This window comes from Melospiza georgiana, chromosome 21 (assembly GCF_028018845.1).
Source record: "Melospiza georgiana isolate bMelGeo1 chromosome 21, bMelGeo1.pri, whole genome shotgun sequence".
Lineage (NCBI taxonomy): Eukaryota > Metazoa > Chordata > Aves > Passeriformes > Passerellidae > Melospiza > Melospiza georgiana.
This window is the reverse complement of record NC_080450.1, coordinates 6,497,823-6,518,962: the sequence shown is the minus strand read 5'-3', so window position 1 is coordinate 6,518,962 and position 21,140 is coordinate 6,497,823. Positions and strand designations below refer to the sequence as shown.

The 21,140-nt window shown below is 44.7% G+C and overlaps 1 protein-coding gene across 4 annotated transcripts; it reads right to left on the bottom strand.

The window, feature by feature from the left end:
* Positions 1-3,958: 3,958 nt before the first annotated feature.
* On the bottom strand, positions 3,959-19,472 carry LOC131092206 (myosin heavy chain, skeletal muscle, adult-like). Of its 4 annotated transcripts, none has more exons than XM_058038804.1 (38): positions 19,230-19,472; positions 18,998-19,141; positions 18,750-18,906; positions 16,824-16,851; positions 16,612-16,726; positions 16,434-16,526; positions 16,238-16,301; positions 16,043-16,141; positions 15,834-15,937; positions 15,596-15,734; positions 14,851-14,969; positions 14,604-14,753; positions 13,883-14,053; positions 13,013-13,326; positions 12,784-12,853; positions 12,446-12,533; positions 12,234-12,351; positions 11,774-11,897; positions 11,552-11,688; positions 11,192-11,447; positions 10,157-10,399; positions 9,874-10,050; positions 9,643-9,788; positions 9,465-9,555; positions 8,985-9,374; positions 8,706-8,832; positions 8,410-8,528; positions 7,757-7,953; positions 7,206-7,389; positions 6,954-7,119; positions 6,658-6,782; positions 6,202-6,510; positions 5,898-6,101; positions 5,505-5,630; positions 5,240-5,410; positions 5,044-5,148; positions 4,806-4,901; positions 3,959-4,240 (listed from the first exon to the last, which is right to left on the bottom strand). In XM_058038804.1, the coding sequence occupies exons 1-38, from the start codon at positions 19,434-19,436 to the stop codon at positions 4,085-4,087; spliced, it is 5,829 nt and encodes a 1,942-aa protein (XP_057894787.1). In that variant the 5' UTR covers positions 19,437-19,472; the 3' UTR covers positions 3,959-4,084. The 4 variants fall into 4 exon arrangements, with proteins under 4 accessions (XP_057894787.1, XP_057894786.1, XP_057894788.1 ...); XM_058038803.1 differs by having other exon boundaries at positions 12,784-12,860; positions 13,017-13,326; XM_058038805.1 differs by having other exon boundaries at positions 12,784-12,858; positions 13,021-13,326.
* Between the last annotated feature and the right edge of the window lie 1,668 nt (positions 19,473-21,140).

Below are 21,140 nucleotides of genomic sequence, written 5' to 3'. Positions count from 1 at the left end.
AGTTACTGCTTGTAGAGTCAGTCCATGACAGAAGTGGATATCCAAGTCTTGTGGGAAGTTAAATGGAATAAAAAGGTATATGTTTTGCCCAGCAGTTCACAGGAGCCAAACACTTACCTCGAAATTTTCTGTCAAGACTGGGCACAGCACTCCAAAGAGACTTTTATAGACTCTGGTATGCAGATGCTTTGGATGTTTCCTTTTCCTTCTGTCAAAATATATTTTGGCAAACCATCTTTGGCAAAATATTGTCTGGCAAACTTAACTAATGGCATAATTGTCATTTGACCTGATATATTTAGAAATGTTTTGCATCTTACCATCCCTGTGGATACATTTCCTATAAATAGCCTGACAGGGCTATTAATATTGGAATCTGGACTAGTCAAGGCACTTAAAGAACTTGGGTGTATGATTTATTGGTTCTTCTATGATCTTTACAGGTAACCTAATCTTTGATCCAGATGGGATTCTTTGACATTTCTGTACTTTTGCAGATGTAAAAGGGAAATAATGTAATGTATCTTGTACATGTGGTCCTATGAACATAGAGCTTGCCTTTACATCATTAGAAAAGGCAGCTCTACAAAAGACAAATTATTGTTAATACTCTTTCAGTGATCGTTATATATTATAATAAAAAGGGGAAAACCAGACATGTAGTGGTCCAGGAATATCAGATAGAGAAGAATCCAACGACAGCAAGGTCAAATACGGTTTCAAGTTTGGACGTGTAGTTTGTGCCTTCAGTGTGAAATGTGATTCCTTAGCTATAAAAGCAATTGAGAATGTACCTGAATAAACCCTCACTTGGTATTTTGCAGAAATCAAAAAATTCAAAATGTGCATACTAGAGAAATGTTCATTATTGCAATAGTCAGTCATAAGTGATATAATTCTTCGTAGTTTCAAACAAAAAAAAATTATTCATATTATCTCACACCTGAAAAAAATTTATACAGTTTTTTGCAAGTAATTTCAGATTGTGAAAAAGTTGATGCTTCTGTTACAGAGCTGATAGAGAAGAAATGTATAACAAGCACATTTATTAATAGGAAAATTATTCCTTTTTTTTCTGTTTCTCAAAATTTATTTAAGATTTTCTAAGGGTTAAGAGAGCCTAAGAGGCAAAAGTAACCTAGACCAGGAAATACTTTTAACCCCCAGTAGACATGCAGTCAATAACTATACAGTAATATTTCTTGTTTCATCTCACACAAACATGAAGTGCTAACATGTCTTAAAGAGCTCAGGCCTCTGTTGCTAATATTTATGTTCTTATTGTCAATGTATATACCAAGCTATGCTCTCAACCAAGTCAGGCCTTCATTACCTACAACTCAAAAAAAACCTCAACCCTTCTGCCCAAACACAACTCTACCCACATTCACACACACAGCATTGGTCTGGGATCCTCTGTACTCTGGCACATCCTCAGTCCAGCACTCCCAAATCACAAATATCTTACACTCTTACATATTCATACAGCTCCAACAACAAGAGCTCTCAACACAGTGCTGCCTGGTTTGGAGCAGCATTGCTGTAGGCAATACTCTGAGAAAGGGAGAATTTGCCAGTAGTTCTGGAGAATGAGTGGTCAAGTTCTAGGAAAAAGGGCACTGTCACTTGAGCTGCTTTAAACAGCATCAGTTCTGAGCACGATCTGCTCCTGGTCACGGGCATTTTGATTATTTAAAGAGCTCAGTGGGTAAAGTTCAATGAAGTGCAGAGAGCAAGGTCACTAAATCTGATGCAAGATATTCAACAATAAGCACTGTCATGAAAAGCTTATTCCAAGGATGATCATGCAACTTTCTGGAGTTCCAAACCAGAGCTCAGCCCTGGGCTCCCTGTGCAGGGCAAGGGGAAGCTGGTGGAAATACCCTCTGCCCTGAACAGGACAAGCTCTCTAAAATAGAAACAGCCTATATAGGACTGTGAGTGCAGGAGGGCATAAGAATCCTGTGTCTGCACAATCTCTGACTTCCATGGACATACAGAACTGAGAGGACAAATCAGAGAATGGCTTGGGTTGAAAGAAACCTTAAAACAATCCTCTAGTGCAACACCACTGCTAAGGGTAGGAATTTTGACTGGATCAGGTTGCTGAAAGCCCCATTCAATCTGAGCTTGCACCTTTCCATTGATGGGACATTCCTGTATTCTAGGGTCTGCTTGTTCCTGTGATTGGGCTCTTCTTAAAAACTGTCAATTTATATCCAACCAGAATCTACCCTTTTTAATTTAAAACTTTTCCCCTTGTCCTGTGGCCACAGGCCTAGGTAAAAAGTCTTTCCCCCTCTAAAGAGCTGCCTTTATATATTGAAAACTTGCAATATGGTGTTCTCAGAGCCTTCTCATCTCCATGCTGAGCAGACACAACTAAGTAAGCCTTTCTTCACAGCAGAGCCATTTCAGGACTTGGATCTTTTACTTTGGCTCTGCAACTGCTCCACCTGGTCCATTGTCTGTTTTTTACTGAGGGTCCCAGAGCTGAATGCAGCACTACAGATGACAGCTCTTTAACTGGATGACATTCTTTCCCACTGGTGTATCAACTGAAACATCCAGCTTGATGTTGTCTGTCTTATCAGTAGATTGAGCAACACAGGCCCCAGCACACATAACTCTTTCATTCTGTCTGCATCTGACTAAGAGGTTTGCTTCTTATCTCATGACTTCATCACTTCTATAAAAGTCTCTGTTGGCTTTCATAACCTTGCTGAAAGGTTTTGGAAATCCCAGTCGATGATATTATCTGTATCTCTCTGTCCACGTGCTCATCTATCCCCTCAAAGTTTTGTGTGTTTTTTCATATGTAAGGCTGACTGGAATTTAACAGACTGCTCCTTTTGGAAGGACATAAACCACCTGTCAGTTCCCCATACCAGTTCTGTCTCTGGAGGTGTTACATGTGCTTGGTCCAGTGCTCCCTGGGAATTCAGTGTACTCTGCCCTAGGAGGCAGGGCCTGGGACTGAACATGGTAACTTTCTCCCCCTGCAATCAAGTCTTCATGGTCAGTTTATGTGGTTCTCTGCTCAGGCTCAGAATCTGCCATTTAATTGCCCAACTTCTTTATTGCTTCTTTTGCACACTGAATGGAAAACCATTCATCTAAACAGCTACTAATGAAATGAAAGCTACTAATGTGTTTATCTTTCACTGCTGGACTACTGCAAAATGAGTCTTCCCTGCTGTCTTCTCTGACCTCTCCTGCCATAGGCTAGTGAGAAAAGGTCCTGATGTGGGTATTGAGTTTCTACAACAACAGCAAGGAAAACACCACATTAAACAGCTGATCTTTCTTATCATGAAAGAACAATTCCCCAAGACAGGGCAGTGTTTCAGAAAGTAGTGTGGCAGAAATTCAGCTTTTTTAGACACTGATCTAATTTATAAAAACTAAAGGAAATCTCATAGAACTGTCAACAACCTTCTCCAGTTTTAATTCAAGGGGATGTGATACTCTTCATGGTCCTCTAATTACATTAAAGGAAAAAAAAATAGTGGAGACTAAAGGCTACTTTCTGTCAGCTTCAGAAAAAAAAAACATGAACTTTTTTGGGTTATTACCACTCTATAAATCACTCTCAGAGGCCAGCAAAAGGAGTATCTCACACTTGACAATCACAAGCTGGAAAGTGCTGAGGTCCCCTAAGGATAAATATAAGATATTGTCTGGGATATACCAGTAGGAAGAACTTGCGGAACTCACAATCAGGAATTATCGTCCTTGATTTCTCTTCATATGATGTTATTTTTCTAGTCACACCTGAGTCACTAAGAAAAAAAGAAGGGATAAGTAGTCAGGAACAAGATGAAAACAAAGCTGCACTGAGACATAGGTACATGTGGACTGAAAGAAAAAACTGTGCAAAACTGTACCAAAAATGGTAAAAAAGGTCTAACCAATAAAACCAGAAAGAAATGAAAGCACTGCTCATGGTATGCACACAAACGAATCTACAGGATTTATTCTCTAGACATTAAAATGGTTAAAACAAAAATTGCAGAAAGAAGGAAGTGACAGAGAGTACACATTTTGTGCAGCCCTCAGGTCACTCTAATGCCTCGTGACATCCTCACTCTTCCTCTTCTATCTTCTTGCCGTGAATGTCACGGCTCTTGGCTCGGAGCTTGTTGACCTGTGACTCTGCAATGTCAGCCCGCTCCTCGGCCTCCTCCAGCTCGTGCTGGATCTTGCGGAACTTGGACAGGTTCACATTGGACAGCTCCTCCTGTGTGGGGAGAGGGAGTCAGGGGTGAGGAGCACAGGGCAGGGGTTTCACTCCTGCTGCAAGTCAGCCTTGTGGGGCTGCAAATCTCCATTCCCCTCCCACCACTGCTCACACATCAGCCTCACACAGAGCTCCTCCCCCCTTCTCAGGACCCTACTGGGAAAAGCTTCACCAGGACTGTGTCACATGTGAGGAGCAATTTCACCCTTCAATTTATCAATTTGGTAGCTATTCTCACACTATTTCTCTGTATAAGTTATTGGAAACCTTCTGCTGCTTATTATTAGCAGAGATTCAGGAACTTGTCAGTCACTGGGTGCGGTCCCTGGTTTGTTTACTCAAGACTCCTGTGTGAAAAAGGTTGCAGATCTTCCCTTAATGAATGTCCCTGACTGCAGAGTGCCCAGAGCTCACCAAGGCCTTGACAAACAATAAGAAAGCAGCATGGCCAACAAGTTGTGTCTCAGGAGTTTCTTTCATACCCCTCTCCTGGTATCAGACTTATACAATGTGTATCTTGCCCCAAAGGAATGTGGGCTTTGCCCTTTCTCCAAGCGATACTTACAGCCTCCTCAGCTTGTCTCTTGTAGGATTTCACTTTCATTTGCAGCTTGTCCACCAGATCCTGCAGCCTCAGCACATTCTTCCTGTCTTCCTCAGACTAAAGCAGTTGGTAAACAGATTAGAGAGTCAATTCTTGGTTCTGCATTACATGAGGTTAACAATTCCCCTTGGGGATGGTGTGTGCAAAATGTGAGTCACTGTGAGAAAGCCCAGTGAGAGCAGGAGAGCTCCTGCCTTACCTGGTAGGTGAGTTCCTTCACCCTGCGCTCGTACTTGCGCACACCCTTCACGGCTTCAGCGCTGCGCTTCTGCTCAGCATCAACCTCCCCTTCCAGCTCCCGCACCTGCAAGGACAAGCCCAGCCCTGCAGCTGCCCTGCCAATGTCTCTCCAAGGAGGGACACGCTCCCTCAGGCACAGCCCCAGCCCTACACACCCTGGCCTCCAGCTTCTGGATCTGCTTCTTCCCTCCCTTCAGTGCCAGCTGCTCGGCCTCTTCCAGACGGTGCTGCAGGTCCTTCACTGTCTGGTCCAGGTTCTTCTTCATCCTCTCCAGGTGGGCACTGGTGTCCTGCTCCTTCTTCAGCTCTTCTGCCATCATGGCCGCCTGATCAGAGCAAAGGGTCAAAGCCATTTTGGGGCTGGAGATATTTTGGGGAGAGTACATTCACCATCAGTAATGCCAGGAGCGCCCAACTCACATCTGTGATGGCCTTCTTGGCCTTCTCCTCAGCATTGCGGGCTTCCTGGATGGTATCCTCCATTTCACTCTGGATCTGGGAAATGTCCGTTTCCAGCTTCTTCTTGGTGTTGATCAGGCTGGTGTTCTGTGCAACAGGAAAGACAAGATTCCTACTGTCAGACCAAATGCCTCCACATCAAGGCCTGAAAATGTGGCTATGGTTTAGGAAAGACTTTAGTGCAAGAGACTTCTTTAGCACCACAGCAGTAAACCAGATATTGAGGGCTTGACAGAGGGGACATATTGCAGCACATTTCTTCAAATGTTTACACAGGAATCAATTAAAAGATGAATAACAATTTCAGTCTTTGTTATAACCTGTGAATGGGAATAATTTCCAGCAGTGCCTGACCTGGGTGTGGAGGAGCTGTGCACGTTCAGTGGCATCCAGAAGCTCCTGCTCAGCCAATTTCCTCGACCGCTCCGTCTGCTCCAGGGCTGCCCGGAGCTCCTCAACTTCAGCCTGCAGCAGGTTTGCTCTGCGCTCCACCATGGCCACCTGCTCCTTCAGGTCATCCTGTGTCCTGAGGGCATCGTCCAAGTGCAGCTGAGTGTCCTGGAAAGAGAGACAAGTGGGGTTACCAGGCATCAATGGGTGATTGAATGGCAAAAAGATCATGATTTCATTTCTCTTTTTGTAGCTCTGCTGAACAGACCTTGAGCACAGCCTGGGTGTTCCTCAGGTTCTTCTGTGCCTCTGCAGCCTGGCGGTTGGCATGGCTCAGTTGGATCTCCATTTCATTCAGATCTCCCTCCATCTTCTTCTTCAGCCTCAGGGCTTCATTCCTGCTCCTGATCTCAGCATCCAGGGTGCTCTGCATCGAGTCCACAATTCTGAGGTGGTTCCTCTTCAGCTGGTCAATCTCCTCATCTTTCTCTGCTATCTTCCTATCAATCTCAGACTTCACTTGGTTGAGCTCAAGCTGCAGGCGCAGGATCTTCCCCTCCTCATGTTCCAGGGAGGCCTGCACAATTCAGCACAAAGAATGTTTTACTTTCAAAATAATCTTTCATGCAGTTCCATATGAAAGGAAGGCTTGGATCCTGCTCTCTCTCCAAAGGACTACACCCATACTCGTGGTGGGGCCATTATTAATTAGCCTTGTCTGTACCTCAGCTTCCTCCAGGGAGGCTTGCAGTTCAGATTTCTCCGTCTCAATCTGCTTCTTGACTTTCTCCAGCTCGTGAATTGCCTTTCCTCCCTCCGCAATCTGCTCCGTGAGGTCGGAAATCTCCTCTGTGGGAACAAAGATCAATGGCATGGTCAGGCACAGAGCAGAATGGGAAGGGCCCTGTCCCACCAAGGGGACAGGCATCTCTGCAGACCTGCAGGCACAGAGCCATGAACAATGGTGGGAATGGCTGATAGTGAGAAAGGCCAGGGAGGAGCAAAGGGCCAGGGACTTACGCTGCAAGTTCTTGTTCTCCCGCTTCATTGTTTCCAGGTGGTCCAAGGACTCCTCATAGGCATTCTTCATCTTGAACAGCTCCGTGCTCAGAGAGCGCGACTCCTTCTGCGAGGCCTCCAGCTCAGCCTGCGTTTCCTCATACTTCTGCTTCCATTCTGCCAGGATCTGAAGAGAAACGGGGGGTGAGTAGGGCTGTGGCCATCACAGGGCCCTGCTCTGGCCAGGAGTGCTGGTGCTGGAGGCCAAAAGACCTTGTCAAAGTTCTTCTGCTTCTTATCCAGAGCAGCACAGGCAGCATTGGATCTCTCCACATCAATCATCAGGTCCTCCACTTCATTCTGCAGCCTCTGCTTTGTCTTTTCCAGGGAGGCACATTTGGCATTGACAGCCTCAACATGCTCCTCTGCATCCTGCAAGCGCTGGGCCAGCTTCTTCCTGGGAGGAGACAAGCACAGTTGCATTTTAGAGCTTGGAAGCTTGTCACTTCTATAATGTCATAAGAGAGCAGGTTTTTCTATTTGAGGGTTTTTAGCCAAGCACTTTTCCCAGATATTTAAGGATTTATCCTTTTTTATGTCCTTTCACCTGGGGAGGATTAGATATGCCTTATCACTTCTTATGACTATGTTTTCTAGTTCCAATCTCTCTTTTTCTCTTCCTCCCTCTTTCTCCTTTTTTCTACAGATACACTATTATCCTTGCCTTTATACCACTCTTGTCTTAATCCACCCTCAGAGATTCAAATTTCCCGTGACCATTTTCAGTCTTCTCCTGTCATTTCCCATTCTGCTTCCCCACGTACTTGGCCTCCTCGAGCTCCTCTGTGCGCTGAATCGCGTCCGTCTCGTATTTGGTTCTCCACTGGGCCACTTCACTGTTGGCCTTGGACATGGCTCGCTGAAGCTCTGCCTTGGCCTCCTGCTCCTCCTCATATTGTTCCCGGAGCAAGTCACAGTCATGGCGAGCGGACTGCAGGGCATGGGCCAGGGCGTTCTTCGCCTGTGGGGACATTGGGTTTGGCAAACTTGAATACTTATTTTTAAATCCCTGTTGACTGTGAACTTGAACATGAAGACTGAATGAAACTCTTTTTGGGCAAATGTATAGCTTGGAGCTGGTGAAGCACTCGTTGACATATTCTGGAGCATCAGGACACATTAGTGATGGCTCCAATGGGGACAGTAATCTGCTGCTTGTTTAAACATGTGGCTGAATCCTCTCTCAGAGAGGATCATCAGAATTTCATGGAAACCTTGTGGATTACTTCCTCCAGCACCTAAAATATTGTGTTTCCTTCCCTCTCTAGAGGAAGAGTGAGAGATTGTGCATTAGTGCTATTCCCTCCAGTCCTATGTGTGTTTGGGGAAAGAACACTGAAGCAGTCTAACGCCAGTCAGTATTCTGCAGATGTTTTTGGGGGTGATGTAGGCTGTGGATAGTGGGGTATTTCCAGACCTTGATTTCTTCCTCTAGATGTCTCTTGAGTTCCTCAATCTGTTGGGTAAATCCTTGCTTGCCCCTAGACAGCTGAGAGATCAGAGCATCTTTCTCCTCCACCTGGCGGGAAAATTCACCTGGAAAAGGAAAGGGAAAAAAGGATGCACACTGCTACTCCTACGACACCTTCTGCTTGTAAAGCCATGAAAGCTGTAATGGCCTGGAGAACTTATACCAGTTGCCACCTTGTACTCTCTGGCTCACTCAGGGCGTGCAGGTACTGCCACAGAAATTTGGGGATGAGGATGTCTCACCTGACTCTGTCTGCAGACGAGCTCTTTGTGTATTGAGGTCGTTAATCATGCGCTGATTCTGCTCCTCCTTAGTTTTAAGCTCACTCAGCTGATCTTCCAGTGTGCGGCACATCTTCTCCAGGTTGGCCTAGAGAGAAAACATAGGAAAGTAAAAGAGATGATGGTCTGCGCTCTGCCTTATTGTCAATGTGAAGATTTTGTTTCTGGGAATGAGTGTTGCAGAGGCAGCTTTTGTGCCACACTTTGTCCCTGTGAGCATTTTCTCCTGCAACTCCATACCTTGGCTTTGGAGACAGACTCCATGTTGCTGGCCAAGTCATCAATCTCCATCTTCAGCTCACTCTTCTCCTTCTCCAGCTTCTGCTTCACGCGTTGCAGGTTGTCGATCTGCTCGCCCAGCTCAGCTGTGCTGTCCGCGTGCTTCTTGCGCAGGGCGGCAGCCGTGGCTTCGTGCTGCAGCGTGGCCTCTTCCAGGTCACGGCGCATCTTCTGGAACTCTGCCTCACGCTTCTTGTTCATCTCCACCTGAGCTGCTGTGGCCCCTCCTGCTTCTTCCAGGCGCTCGCTGATCTCCTCCAGCTCCCTGGACAGGTCAGCGCGATGCTTCTCTGCTTTAGCGCGAGAGGTTCGCTCTGCCTCAATCTCCTCCTCCAGCTCCTCAATGCGGGCCTGCAGAACAGCAGGGACCCTTCACAGCCGTGCCCTCCTCCTGCCTGAGCTGAGCCTGAGCAAGGCAGGGCAAAAGGCACAGAGACTTGCCTGCAGCTCCTTGATCTTCTTCTGAAATTGCATGCCCAGGGCCTGTTCATCCTCGATCTTGCTCTGGATCTGGCTGATTTCAAAGTCTTTCCTTTGGGACAAGTGAACCGTGTTAGAGCACAAAGAAACAAGACAAGTGCTGCAGCCCAGCACTTAGGTGCCCCAGAGCAACACTTACTTCTTCAGTTTCTCATCCAGCTGCTGCTTATCATTCTCCAAATCCATGATGCTGTCCTGGGCCAGCTTCAGGTCTCCTTCCAGCTTCCTCTTTGCTCTCTCCAGGTCCATGCGCAGTTTCTTCTCTTGCTCCAGGGACCCTTCCAGCTAAACACAACAAGACCATCAGGGCTCTGCCAGCCAGTTTGGACTCCATACCTGTCCTGTTCCTGTTCTATGTCTGTGGGCTTACATCATCCACTTGCTGTTCCAGCTTGGTCTTGGCTTTGGTCAGAGTATTGACTTTGTCTTCCTCTACCTGCAGGTCATCCAGGGTCTGCTGATGAGCCTCTTGGAGGGCTTTCTTCTCTTTTGTCAGCTTGGCAATTGTCTCGTCCAGAGCTGCCATCTCCTCAGTTAGGTTTTTCACCTTTGAGAAGAAGGGAGCAAATATAAATAAAGGAAATAGCTATAGATGTCCTGCAATGGCACACAACCCATTTTCTGGAATGTGAGTGACAGGTTCTACCTCATACCTTGTTTTCAGTGGCATGTTTTTCCTTCTCCACCTTGGCCAGTGTTAGCTCAAGGTCATCAATATCTTTCTTCAGCTCTGAACATTCATCCTCCAGCTTCCTCTTCTTGGCTGTCAGCTCAGCATTGATTTCCTCTTCTTCTTCAGCCCTTTCTGTCAGCTCCTTAATTTTGGCTTCCAGCTGGATTTTGTTTTTGATGAGCTGGTCACACCTTTCCTCTGCATCAGCCAAGCTATCTGCTTCCTGGTGGGGAGACAGAAATTTGTGGGTTCTGATGTTTTGAACTTTCTCTGCTCTGCCTCTTTTATTACTGAGTAACAGCTGAACATGACATTCAATTCCAGCAACAGAGGGATCTTGAGTGGTGTCTACTGGTAAGCCTTGTCATTTGGAATTCAATATTTATTCCAAAGTTTTTTGTCTCCTAAATATGTCTCCCAGGGTGACTAGCTATGAGAATGCCTGATAACACTCACAAGCAGAATGGAATAGGGGTTACTTCAGTTTCTAGTTTCAGCAGGAGTAATGGCTTGGAGTAGTTTTCTCATGGTAAAAATATGCAATATCTTCTTCTGTTTAATTGACTTGTTAACTTTATAGTATTTCAGCAATAGAAGTTTTATGAGAATACTTCAGTGCAGAAAGATTTGGTTTTTTTGGTCAAATTCCTTTTTCCTTATTGAGTTTGGAGACAAAGTAGGTTATTCTCAGGTTTGCTTTTACAGTGTTAGACAGAAACACTGGTTTGAAAATTATTTCTCTTCGAGCTCCAAGTTCTCCGCTGTTCAATACACATTTTCTGGTGCTACATGTCTCTTTCCTCACACAACAGTAATGGTGAGTGCCATATGGGTCAGCCCGCAGTCTCACTATGCCCCTGCTGGTGCCTGTTTACTCAACATTAGAGCGCCTCAGAATGTGTGATTTAGACTGTTTTCTTCTACCCATTAATTCCTGTGAGTCTTTTTGCAGGACAAGAAGCATTCTGACAGTACATCATTCTTTTTCCAGAGGAAAATGAACAGTGATACTCACAGCCTGCACTTGGAGCTGCAGGTCATTTTTCTCCTGCACCAGGGCCACCATTTTCTCTTCCAGCTCCTTCCGCTTTGCCTCAGACTTTGCAAGCTCTTCCTTGGTTTTCTCAAATTCTTGTTTCATGTTGGCCATTTCTTTCTCAGACTCTGCACTCTTCAGCAATGGCTTGATCTTGAAGAACAGCTTCATCCATGGCCAGTGTTTGACATTCATGAATGAGCGAACATTGTACTGGATGCAGAAGATGGAGTCCCTGAAAACAAATCCACATGGTTATTGAATATCCTGTGTTTGGTGAATTTTGTCTCAATTTGCCAGCTACCATTAGAACATAACAAATGAGGAAGATGTATCTACCTCCGCTCCACCATTCTCTGGTACTCCACTCTCATCAGGAAGCCTCTGGACCTGGCTTGTATCATGGTCATAATCTCTGCCAGTTTCTCATCTCTCATCTCCTCTAGGACACCTATCAGTCCAGCTTTGAAGAACACCTTGAGAAAGGTAAGATTGTAGTACATTAGTGTTGGTAGTGCATTACTGGGGCACACTATATTTTAATACAGAACTTCATTCTACCTTGGTGTGCCCAAATCTGTACTGGGTGTGGTCAACATCAATGGACCCAAGGAGCTTCTCTGAAGCCTTTTTGTTATCCATGAACTGACCTTCTGGAATAGCACTGGCATTAAGTACTCTGTATCTGTAGGAGAAAGCAGAACATTAAGAAATCAACAGTTCTGAAACTATAACTGTGATTGAAAGTCACTGCCTACTCAGCAACAGCTAAATAATATCATGTTCATGAATAGTATCATGAGAATGCATTCTTTCAAAACAGTGAAAGACATGAAAGACATTGCAAGAGAGTGCAAGAACCATTCATACCATTAATTAAGAGTCCAAGTGACTCCTCACAATCAGCATAAAATAAATCATAAATTCACAACAAAACATGACAATGTAAAATGTAAAGATTGTTAAGATGATTAGTCTCTTCAGCTTGCTCTGAATTGGCAGAAAGGTTCAGAGCTCTCACCTCTGTTTGAAGTCAGCATAGAGGACTCTGCTGGGGAACCCTTTCCTGCAGATCCTGATCCCTTCCAGCACGCCGTTACAGCGCAGCTGGTGCAGCACCAGCTCGTGCTCCATGGCACCTGACAAATACCACCATTAGTGACCACCCTGCTGTTTGACACTCAGGAGAAGAGCTTCTGCTGCTCAAGCTTTCCTCCCCTTGGCTTGCCTTACCAGGTGTTTTAGTTTCATTGGGGATGATACAGCGCACAAAATGGGGGTGAGTGCTTCTCAAGTTAGCCATCAGCTTGTTCAGATTTTCCTGTGAGATTACAAGGAAGAGTTCAGGCTTAACCTAGTAAGAACCCCATGCCTATTTATGATGTGCAAAAAAAAAAAAATTACTCTTTCTGGGTCTTGAACTATAGGAAATACATAATTATGTTGGTGTAAAAATTGTATAAATATGAATCTGACTCTTAGTGAATACAGGTTGTCTTCTGACTTCAATTTACTGAACTCCTATGTTATTTAAGTAGATATTTTAATGAGGAAATGAATTCTGCTCTTACTCTGAAGAGAGCTGAGACAGTCTGGAAGGAAGAACCCTTCTTCTTGCCTCCCTTCTTGCCACCACCACCACTAGCCTCTGCAAGTCACAGAAAAGAAAAAGAAACATTTTTTTATTATGGGCAATAAACACTGGATACTACAAAACACAAACCCACTTTATATTCCTTGTGGTTTTAGCATTAATTCTAAGAAAACCATGCCATAATAAAAATAGCATTTGCACAAAACGCACCTGCATCTGCTCCACCATAGTTGGCAAAGAGTAAAGCCAGAGTCTTCACAGATGATTTCTGGTACAACCCAATGACAGTTTCATTCAGAGGGTCCTTGTTCTTCTCCAGCCACCCAGTGATGTTGTAGTCCACTGTGCCAGCATAATGCACCAGGGAGAAGTGGGCCTCAGCCTTGCCTTTGGCAGGCTTGGGCTTCTGGAAGTTGTTGGACTTGCCCAGGTGCTGGTCATAGAGCTTGTTCTTGAAAGAGGTGTCAGTTGCCTTGGGGAACATGCACTCCTCTTCCAGGATGGAGAAGATGCCCATGGGCTGGGAGAAATCACAAGAAGTTACAAGGAAAGGTTAATGGAAATGTTCAACTTCGCATTAGATGGGATGTTCCTCTGCCTGGTCTAGTGGAAGGAGTCGCCCACCATGGTAGGGGATTGGAACAAAATGTTCTTTATGGTCCCTTCCAACCCAAAACATTCTGTGACTCTATGACAATGACAAGAAACCAGTGCTATGAACATCAAAGTCTGGTTGTACTATTGGCAGCATCTAATCCTGGATGAAAGCCTGGGTTTACCACGAGTTGTTCTCAGTCAAAGAGTTTATTTCTGCCATCCCTTGCCTCCCTGCAGCCTATCTTTGTGGAACTGGTAGGAATGTCTATCCAGTTCACATGAGAATTGGTTGTAGAATTGGGGAAACAATAATAAAGAGGAAAATATGGGGAAAAGCAGCTACAAGGGGCTTTGTACTTTGGTGAGGTCAGGTGATATGATATTTATTTCTCAAATTTGTCTGTGGACTTTGGATCTGACTGTGCCTCAGAAACATCACAGAATTCCAACAGCCATCATATCATGCAAGGGAAAGGTACCTTCTCAATGAGCTCAATGCAGGCAGCCAGGTCCATGCCAAAGTCAATGAACTCCCATTCAATGCCCTCCTTCTTGTACTCCTCCTGCTCCAGCACGAACATGTGGTGGTTGAAGAACTGTTGCAGTTTCTCATTGGTGAAGTTGATGCACAGCTGCTCAAAGCTGTTGAACTGCCCAAAGCAAGGAAAGGTGCACAGGTTCTCAAGGTGTGCCAAAACACGCAGGCCTTTGCTGCGATTCTCCTAAGGCTGTTTGAAGTTGAAATACTGGTCCCGACCCTACTATGCCACTGTGTGTTTCTACTCTTACACTCACTGTCCTTGAAGGACACTTTCATTATTACTTTGCAAATCAAGCCAAAAGTGTCAATTCTTTTTCACTGTGGTACTCAGCTGCAAGTCTTTGGTAAGCTCAGTAGCCCCATGGTGTCAGTTCTCTGAGCTGCTGGATGGTAGAAACCTCCTGAGTCTCCCACCCAAGAATTTCCCAGGTCTCAGAACAAAAATCTGGGGGGTTGTGTTCTGACACAGAAGTCCTTGCATCATCACTGCATTCACAGAACAGGAAACACACTGTGAACTTGCCAGACCACTGCCTCTACAAGAGCATCCACCCCTTTGGCTCAGAGCTGTGTGAGCCTTAGTCCTCTGTGTGTTCCTGTGTCCTCCTGAGCCTTCCTTGCCCATTGCTTGACTGTGGTGTCAAACCCTTGCTCCTTACATCAAAGATCTCAAAGCCAGCAATGTCCAGGACACCAATGAAGTACTGCCTGGGCTGCTTCGTGTCCAGCTGTTGGTTGATACGAACAACCATCCACAGGAACATCTTCTCAAACATTGCCTTGGCCAGGGCACCCACTGAATTGTTCACCTACAGCAGAGGAGACAGGATTGGAATTACCTCTGAGGGGCAAAGAAAAATGTGACATGGTCCTTCCAGCTGTGCATTTTTGACTGTCAGAGGTTACCTGTGTCACGTTTTGACCTTTGGTCACGTATTCATTCCCAACCTTGACTCGGGGGTAACACAAGGCCTTGAGAAATTCAGCTGAGTTGAGGCCCGTTAGGTAGGCAGCCTTGTCAGCCACTAGAGGTGGGGAGAGAGAGAAAAGCCTTTGTTCATCTCTGTACTTCATGTGTTGTGAACAACTTTGCTGTTCATGTTCTAGGAATGGAAGAGGATTTATCTCATTCCATATTGAAGGCCTGTGAAGCAATGCAAATTCTGGACACTACTGATGGTGGTCTTTGAAGGCAAGAACAAGTATGGCTTGGATAGGAAGAGCTTGAACCTTTCCCAGAAGAACAACCAAAAGCCACTAGCAGGACATAAGGCAAGGCATATTCTCTTTCTGTGGGAAGGGGATTTGTGGGTAGCACAGCTTGCAGGAGTTATTTCATAGAAAACACAATTGCCCATCAGTGTCTATTAGTGCTTGGATGTTTTCAAGAGAGAGAGAGAGAGAGATATCCTGTGTTGAAATTGAAGTTTCTGCTTTCAGGCAGCATGATTTTGGGGAGCCACCATTGGATAAAATAATGGGACTTCCCATGACTAGGAAAGCACCTCTGCAGTTAGAGGGAGCAGGGGCAAAAAGGAAATTTTCTCTGTGGTATGTGGGGACTCAGGCCACTGCAGTGTGCCGCTGGAGGCTAACATATCGCCTCTGGAGGCAGAGAAGGGCACAAATCAGCCCCTGGATTTGCTGGTACCTTCTGTGCCATCAGGCTCTGCCTGCTCCTCTCGTTGCTTCTGCTTGAACTTCAGGTTCCCATAGTGCATGACAGCCCCTGTCAGCTTGTAGATGGCTGTTTTCTCATCTGCAGTGAAGCCCAGGATGTCAATGGCACTCTGCAGTCAAAATAATGAATTCAAAGATGTGTCCTTAGTGGGTGAGAGATGTAACCCTCAAGACATGCTCTCTAGGCACCTTGTTGCTCTGTTACTTACATCTGTAGCCATCAGCTCCTCCTGGTCATCAATGCTGGGCACAGTGACCTCCCCTTGACTCACAAAGTGGAAATCGTAGGGGTTGGTGGTAATGAGGAGCATGTCTGCAAATAGGAAAACGCAAAGCATAGGTTTACTTTTGCCATCAGGTAAGAGAGGGAGCTGTTCCTAAGTGATCAACCCCAAAAATTCATAATGCTTTTTCCTACCAATTAGCTCTGGCTTCTTGTTGGACATGATCTGATAGAAGATGTGGTAGCTCCTTTCCGCCTTGAGCTGGAAAGTGACTCTGGACTTCTCCAGCAGATCTGGCAAGGATGGTAGAAAGAGTTAGGCACTTGTGGGAATGTACATGGAGATGGGAATTTGGGAAGGGATGGGAGCAGTCCAGGAGAATCTCTTACAAGTTTCAATGTCAGCAGAAGCCAGTTTGCCTGTGGCACCAAAGTGGATTCTGATGAATTTGCCCTGTGAAGCAGAAGCAGCAGCAGATCAGCCTGGATGTGTTCTGCTGATGTCTCCTTTGCATGAAGAACTCGTCAGGCATCAAGGGCGTTGCCATGAGCAGGGGAAGACATATTATGCAAAGCAAGAACTCACAAAGCGTGAGGAGTTGTCGTTCCTCACGGTCTTGGCATTTCCAAAGGCCTCCAGCAGTGGGTTGGCGCTGATGATTTGATCCTCAAGCGTTCCCTGCAGGGACATCATTATTCAGTGACTGCGTTTGGTTGACAGGGCAATGACATGCCAAGCATTAAGTCTGTCCTTCCTGACTCACCTGCATTTTGCCTGATGTTTGTTCTTCCTTTTTCTTCTCTCCACTGGCTGCAATTGTTGCAAAGTACTGGATGACACGCTTGGTGTTCACAGTCTTCCCGGCCCCGGATTCTCCGCTGCCAAAGCCAAGAGAGAAGCAGAGGGTGCGTGGTCAGGCAGGAGGGGCCCTGGCACCGGGCAGCCCCACAGGGACCCGCGCAGGGGGGTACCTACGTGATCAGGATGGACTGGTTCTCACGATCTGTGAACAAGGCAGAAAAGAAGATATTATTTTTAATCCAATGGCAATTGGCAGCTGATTTCTTTCATAAACCTATATGCCTTCACCTATTTTGAATATTTTCATGTTCCCAGCCTCAGCTGGGATGTTTACATCTCTAACCTCCAATGGTGTCTGGTGTAGCATACATGCAATTCTTTTTCTGGATATTCCCTTCATGTCATACTCTTTATTTTGTTTATGTCAAATGATTTCAACTAAGGATCAGTTTTGTAGAGTTACTGATTAAATGGTCTATCAGTAAGCTGAATTGAAGTGGAGCATGTGCTTCTCATAATCTTTACTACATAGGAACAACCACTCCTGATCAGGCCACAGGACCCTCTAAATAGTTTTTTTGTTGGATCCCAATTGATTGGTGATGAAATAAAATTACAGGAACATCATAAACATGTAGGAACCTTTATCAGCGTAGTCTTCTCTGTAATATTGAAATTTTGGTACTTCCAGAGCTAATGTATCTCTTTTCAATAGCTTGAGCTGAGTTTGTTTCCCACAATTTTGTCTGCTTTCTTAACCCATGCTCATTTATTTTTGTGTCTCATTTTTATGCTTCATTTTTGAACCACTCAATGATGAAGGAAAAAATATGTTTCTGGTGTCGAGTTTGTTTCATCATGTACTCTGTCTGTTTTGTTCATCTTATCTTTGCCATGCATAATTTTATAAAGTAATAAAAATCTTCCTTCTAGACTTACCAGCACAGCCTGCCCTACCTTTGGGAAACCTTTTCATCTTCCTCTTTACCTGTTCCACTTTACTACATTCTTTTGTGAAGAAGGAAGTCTGAAAATGCATATGACACACCAGGTACCAAGACACCCCTTGTATATAGCAATGCTTTCTGTTTTGGTCCCTGTTTCTTTCTCAGTGATCTCCAGGCTTCAGCTTTTTATTTTGTAGATTTATGATGCTTCAGACAAAATTTTGAAGCAGTATTAGAAGATACTTACAAAACTTCTTGGCAGTGAGGTTTTTTCCCCGTGGTATTTGTTTTACACTCCTATTCACAAAAATTTCTTGCAATTTCACAGAATAGGAACTTAGTGTAATAAAGTCCCCCTGAAATTCTTTGTTATTAGACTTCATTTTTGCTGACCTTAAGAACTTAGTCAAATTAGAAATATTTTCATCACTTCCAGATTATTTTAAAAAATGCTGAACAGTTGAAGGCCCAGAACAAGCCCTTTGAGAGTTGCCATTCAGACCAGTCTTCAATCCAGCTCATCATCCACTTGTTTTGCCCTCCCTCCCTGAGCTTGCCTATGAGGATATCAGGGAAACAGCATCAGAACCCTTGCTGAAATCCAGGTAGAAAATTTCCATTGCTCTCCCCTCATATCTCAATGCAGTTATCCCATTGTAGAAAGAAATCAGGTTGATTAAGCATAATTTCTTTTTGATGAAGCCATGCTGACTACTCATGATCAAATTCTTGTATTCTGCATTTTTAGAGATAGTCTCCAGGATAAGCCATTCTGAAACTCAAGTGAGGCCAACAGGCCTGTAGTTCCATGGATCTTCCTTTTTGCCCTCTTTGAAGACTTGTGACATTTGCTTTCTTCCAGTCCTCACACACATCTCCTGACTGCCATGACCATTCCAAGGTGAATGAGAGGCCAAGATATGATGCCCTCCAGCACTTGCAGGTGCATCCCAGTTGGATGAACTTGTGGAAGTCAGCTTTGACTAAATGATCTCTAACCTGATCTCTTCACCCAAAGGAAAGTCTTCATCATTTCCAATGACAAGAGAGAATGCAATCGCACAACACTATTATCTATTTTGCCATCAGAAGACTTTTTCTCCTTTGTGAGTGTTTACAGCCAAGTGATTTTAAAGAAAATCATGAAACTCACCAGTCAGCATGAACTGATAGGCGTTGTCAGAGATGGAGAAGATGTGTGGAGGGGCCTCCTGGCGCTTCTTGCCTCGGTAGGCCAACACCACCTCGGGGTTGTACACCGGCAGCCACTTGTAGGGGTTGACAGTGACGCAGAAGAGACCCGAGTAGGTCTGCAAGGAAGGGACACAGCGCGTTGCCTTGCCCTGAGCCTGGCCCAGCAGCTCCTGAGGCTGCCCAGAGGAAGCTGCTGCTGCCACTTACGTAGATCATCCAGGCTGCGTAACGCTCTTTGAGGTTGTACAGCACAGCGGGTTCGTGCAGGTGGGTCATCATGGCCATGTCCTCGATTTTGTCATACTTGGGAGGGTTCATGGAGAAGATTTGATCTTCTTTCACGGTCAGGGTCTGCCAAAAAACCAGAAAGATCCACATGTGTCACTTAAATCTCAAAGTGGAGATCAAATGTTGTTTTTGAACCTTGTTTTTGACTCACCTCTCCCCCTTCAGTCTTGACAGTGACTTTGCCTGATTCCCTGCTCTCAATTTTGCCTTTCACAAAGGATTCTTTGGGATGAACCACAAAGACTGATGACTTGGCATCGAAAGGTTTGTTCTGAGCCTCAATTCTCTCCTTCTCCGATTTTCGGAGGTAAGGAGCTGCCTCCCCAAAACAAGCTAACTCAGCATCTGCAGAGGTCATGGCTGCAGTTTACTGAAGGCACATCAGCAGAGAACCCTGTGGAAGAAAAGAAATGTAACATGAATAGATCATACTTGTACCTTGCTTGCAAGGACAGCTTTTCTAATGATTTAAATTTGAGCACTTACTAGAATTGCTAAAACTACCAAAAGTTGCCTTTCTTGTGTTTAATGGTTCAAACCCAGAAGAGAAAAATATTGTTTCATCCCTAAATAATATATAATAACCTTGTAAAAATTTATTTTATTTGTGTCTTTCTGGTACTGTACAGATTTTACTTTGCCTTTATGAATTGTAGTGTCATATTTGGGAATATGAAATATGTTAAAAGAACTTTTTTATTCCAGTATAAAATAATTTTTCAAAGTATAGATAGAATAAATTTTATAGCCTTAAATGCAGATGGAAAAACTTAGTTGGAAACCAGTTTCAAAGGAAAAAAATATATGCACATAATATCCAATAATGGGAATATCTAGTAGCTAGATCCAGTGCACTTACCTTGAAACTTTTCTAGTAGACAGGGCAGAGCACTGCAAAGACTCTTTTATAGAGTCTGGTTGGCAGGTGCTCTGCATTCTTCCCCTTTCTTCGGTCAAAACATTTTTTGGCAAACATTCTTTGGCAAGGCATTGTCTGGCAAACCGAACTAATGGCATAGTCATTTGATTTAATAAGATATATTTAGAAATGTTTTGTATCTTACCAATGCTGTGAATGTATTGACTAAAAATAATTTGTCTAGAGACATAAGGACAGAAGTTCAGTTAGTTGAGGCATTTGGAAAATTTGGATGTAGGACCAGTGAGCTATACTGCTGCATTTCCAATGGTTGCTTCATGTACTCAAGGCAGATTTTTATTGCATGACTGTGGTGTTACTCTGACAAATCCTCAGTCCAGCATTTCCATCGCATCACAAATATCACTGTCACTGAAGCTCCTTGAAACACGCTCTTCTCCTGGTCATGTGCATTTTGATTGTTAAAAGAGCTCAGTGGGTAAAGCTCAACGAAGAGCAGAGGGCAAGGTCAGTAAATATGATCCAAGGAGATATCCAACATCAAGCACTGGTGTAGGCATGAAAATCTTGCTCCAAGGATGATCATGCAACTTTCTGTTCCAAACCAGAGCTCAGCCCTGGGCTCCCTGTGCAGGGCAGGGGGAAGCTGGTGGAAATACCCTCTGCCCTGAACAGGAGGAGCTCAGAAACAATCTGTGTAAAACTGTGATTGCAGGGGGGCATCAGAAGTCCTATGTCTGCACAATGGACATACAGAACTTAGAGGACAAATCAGAGAATGGTTTGGGTTCAAAGAAACCTTAAAACAATCCTCTAGTGCAACACCACTGCTGCGGGTAGGAATTTTGACTAGATCAGGTTGCTCAAAGCCTCATTCAACCTGAGCCTGCACAGTTCCAATGATTCCAGGGGCATTCCTGTATTCTGGGGCCTGTGTCTCACTGGCATCTTCTTAAAAAACGTCACTCTTTTATCCAACCACAATCTATCTTCCCTCCAGTGTGTTTACTGCAGCCCATGGCTTGGTGTTATCAGCAAACTTGCTGACAGTGCCCTCAACCCCACTGTCCATGCTCTTGATAAATGTGTTAAAATATAACATTGGTTTCAAAACAACCTGCCAGGGGACACAACTTGTTACTGGTCTCCACTTGAAATTCAAACCATTGACCACTGTGGCTT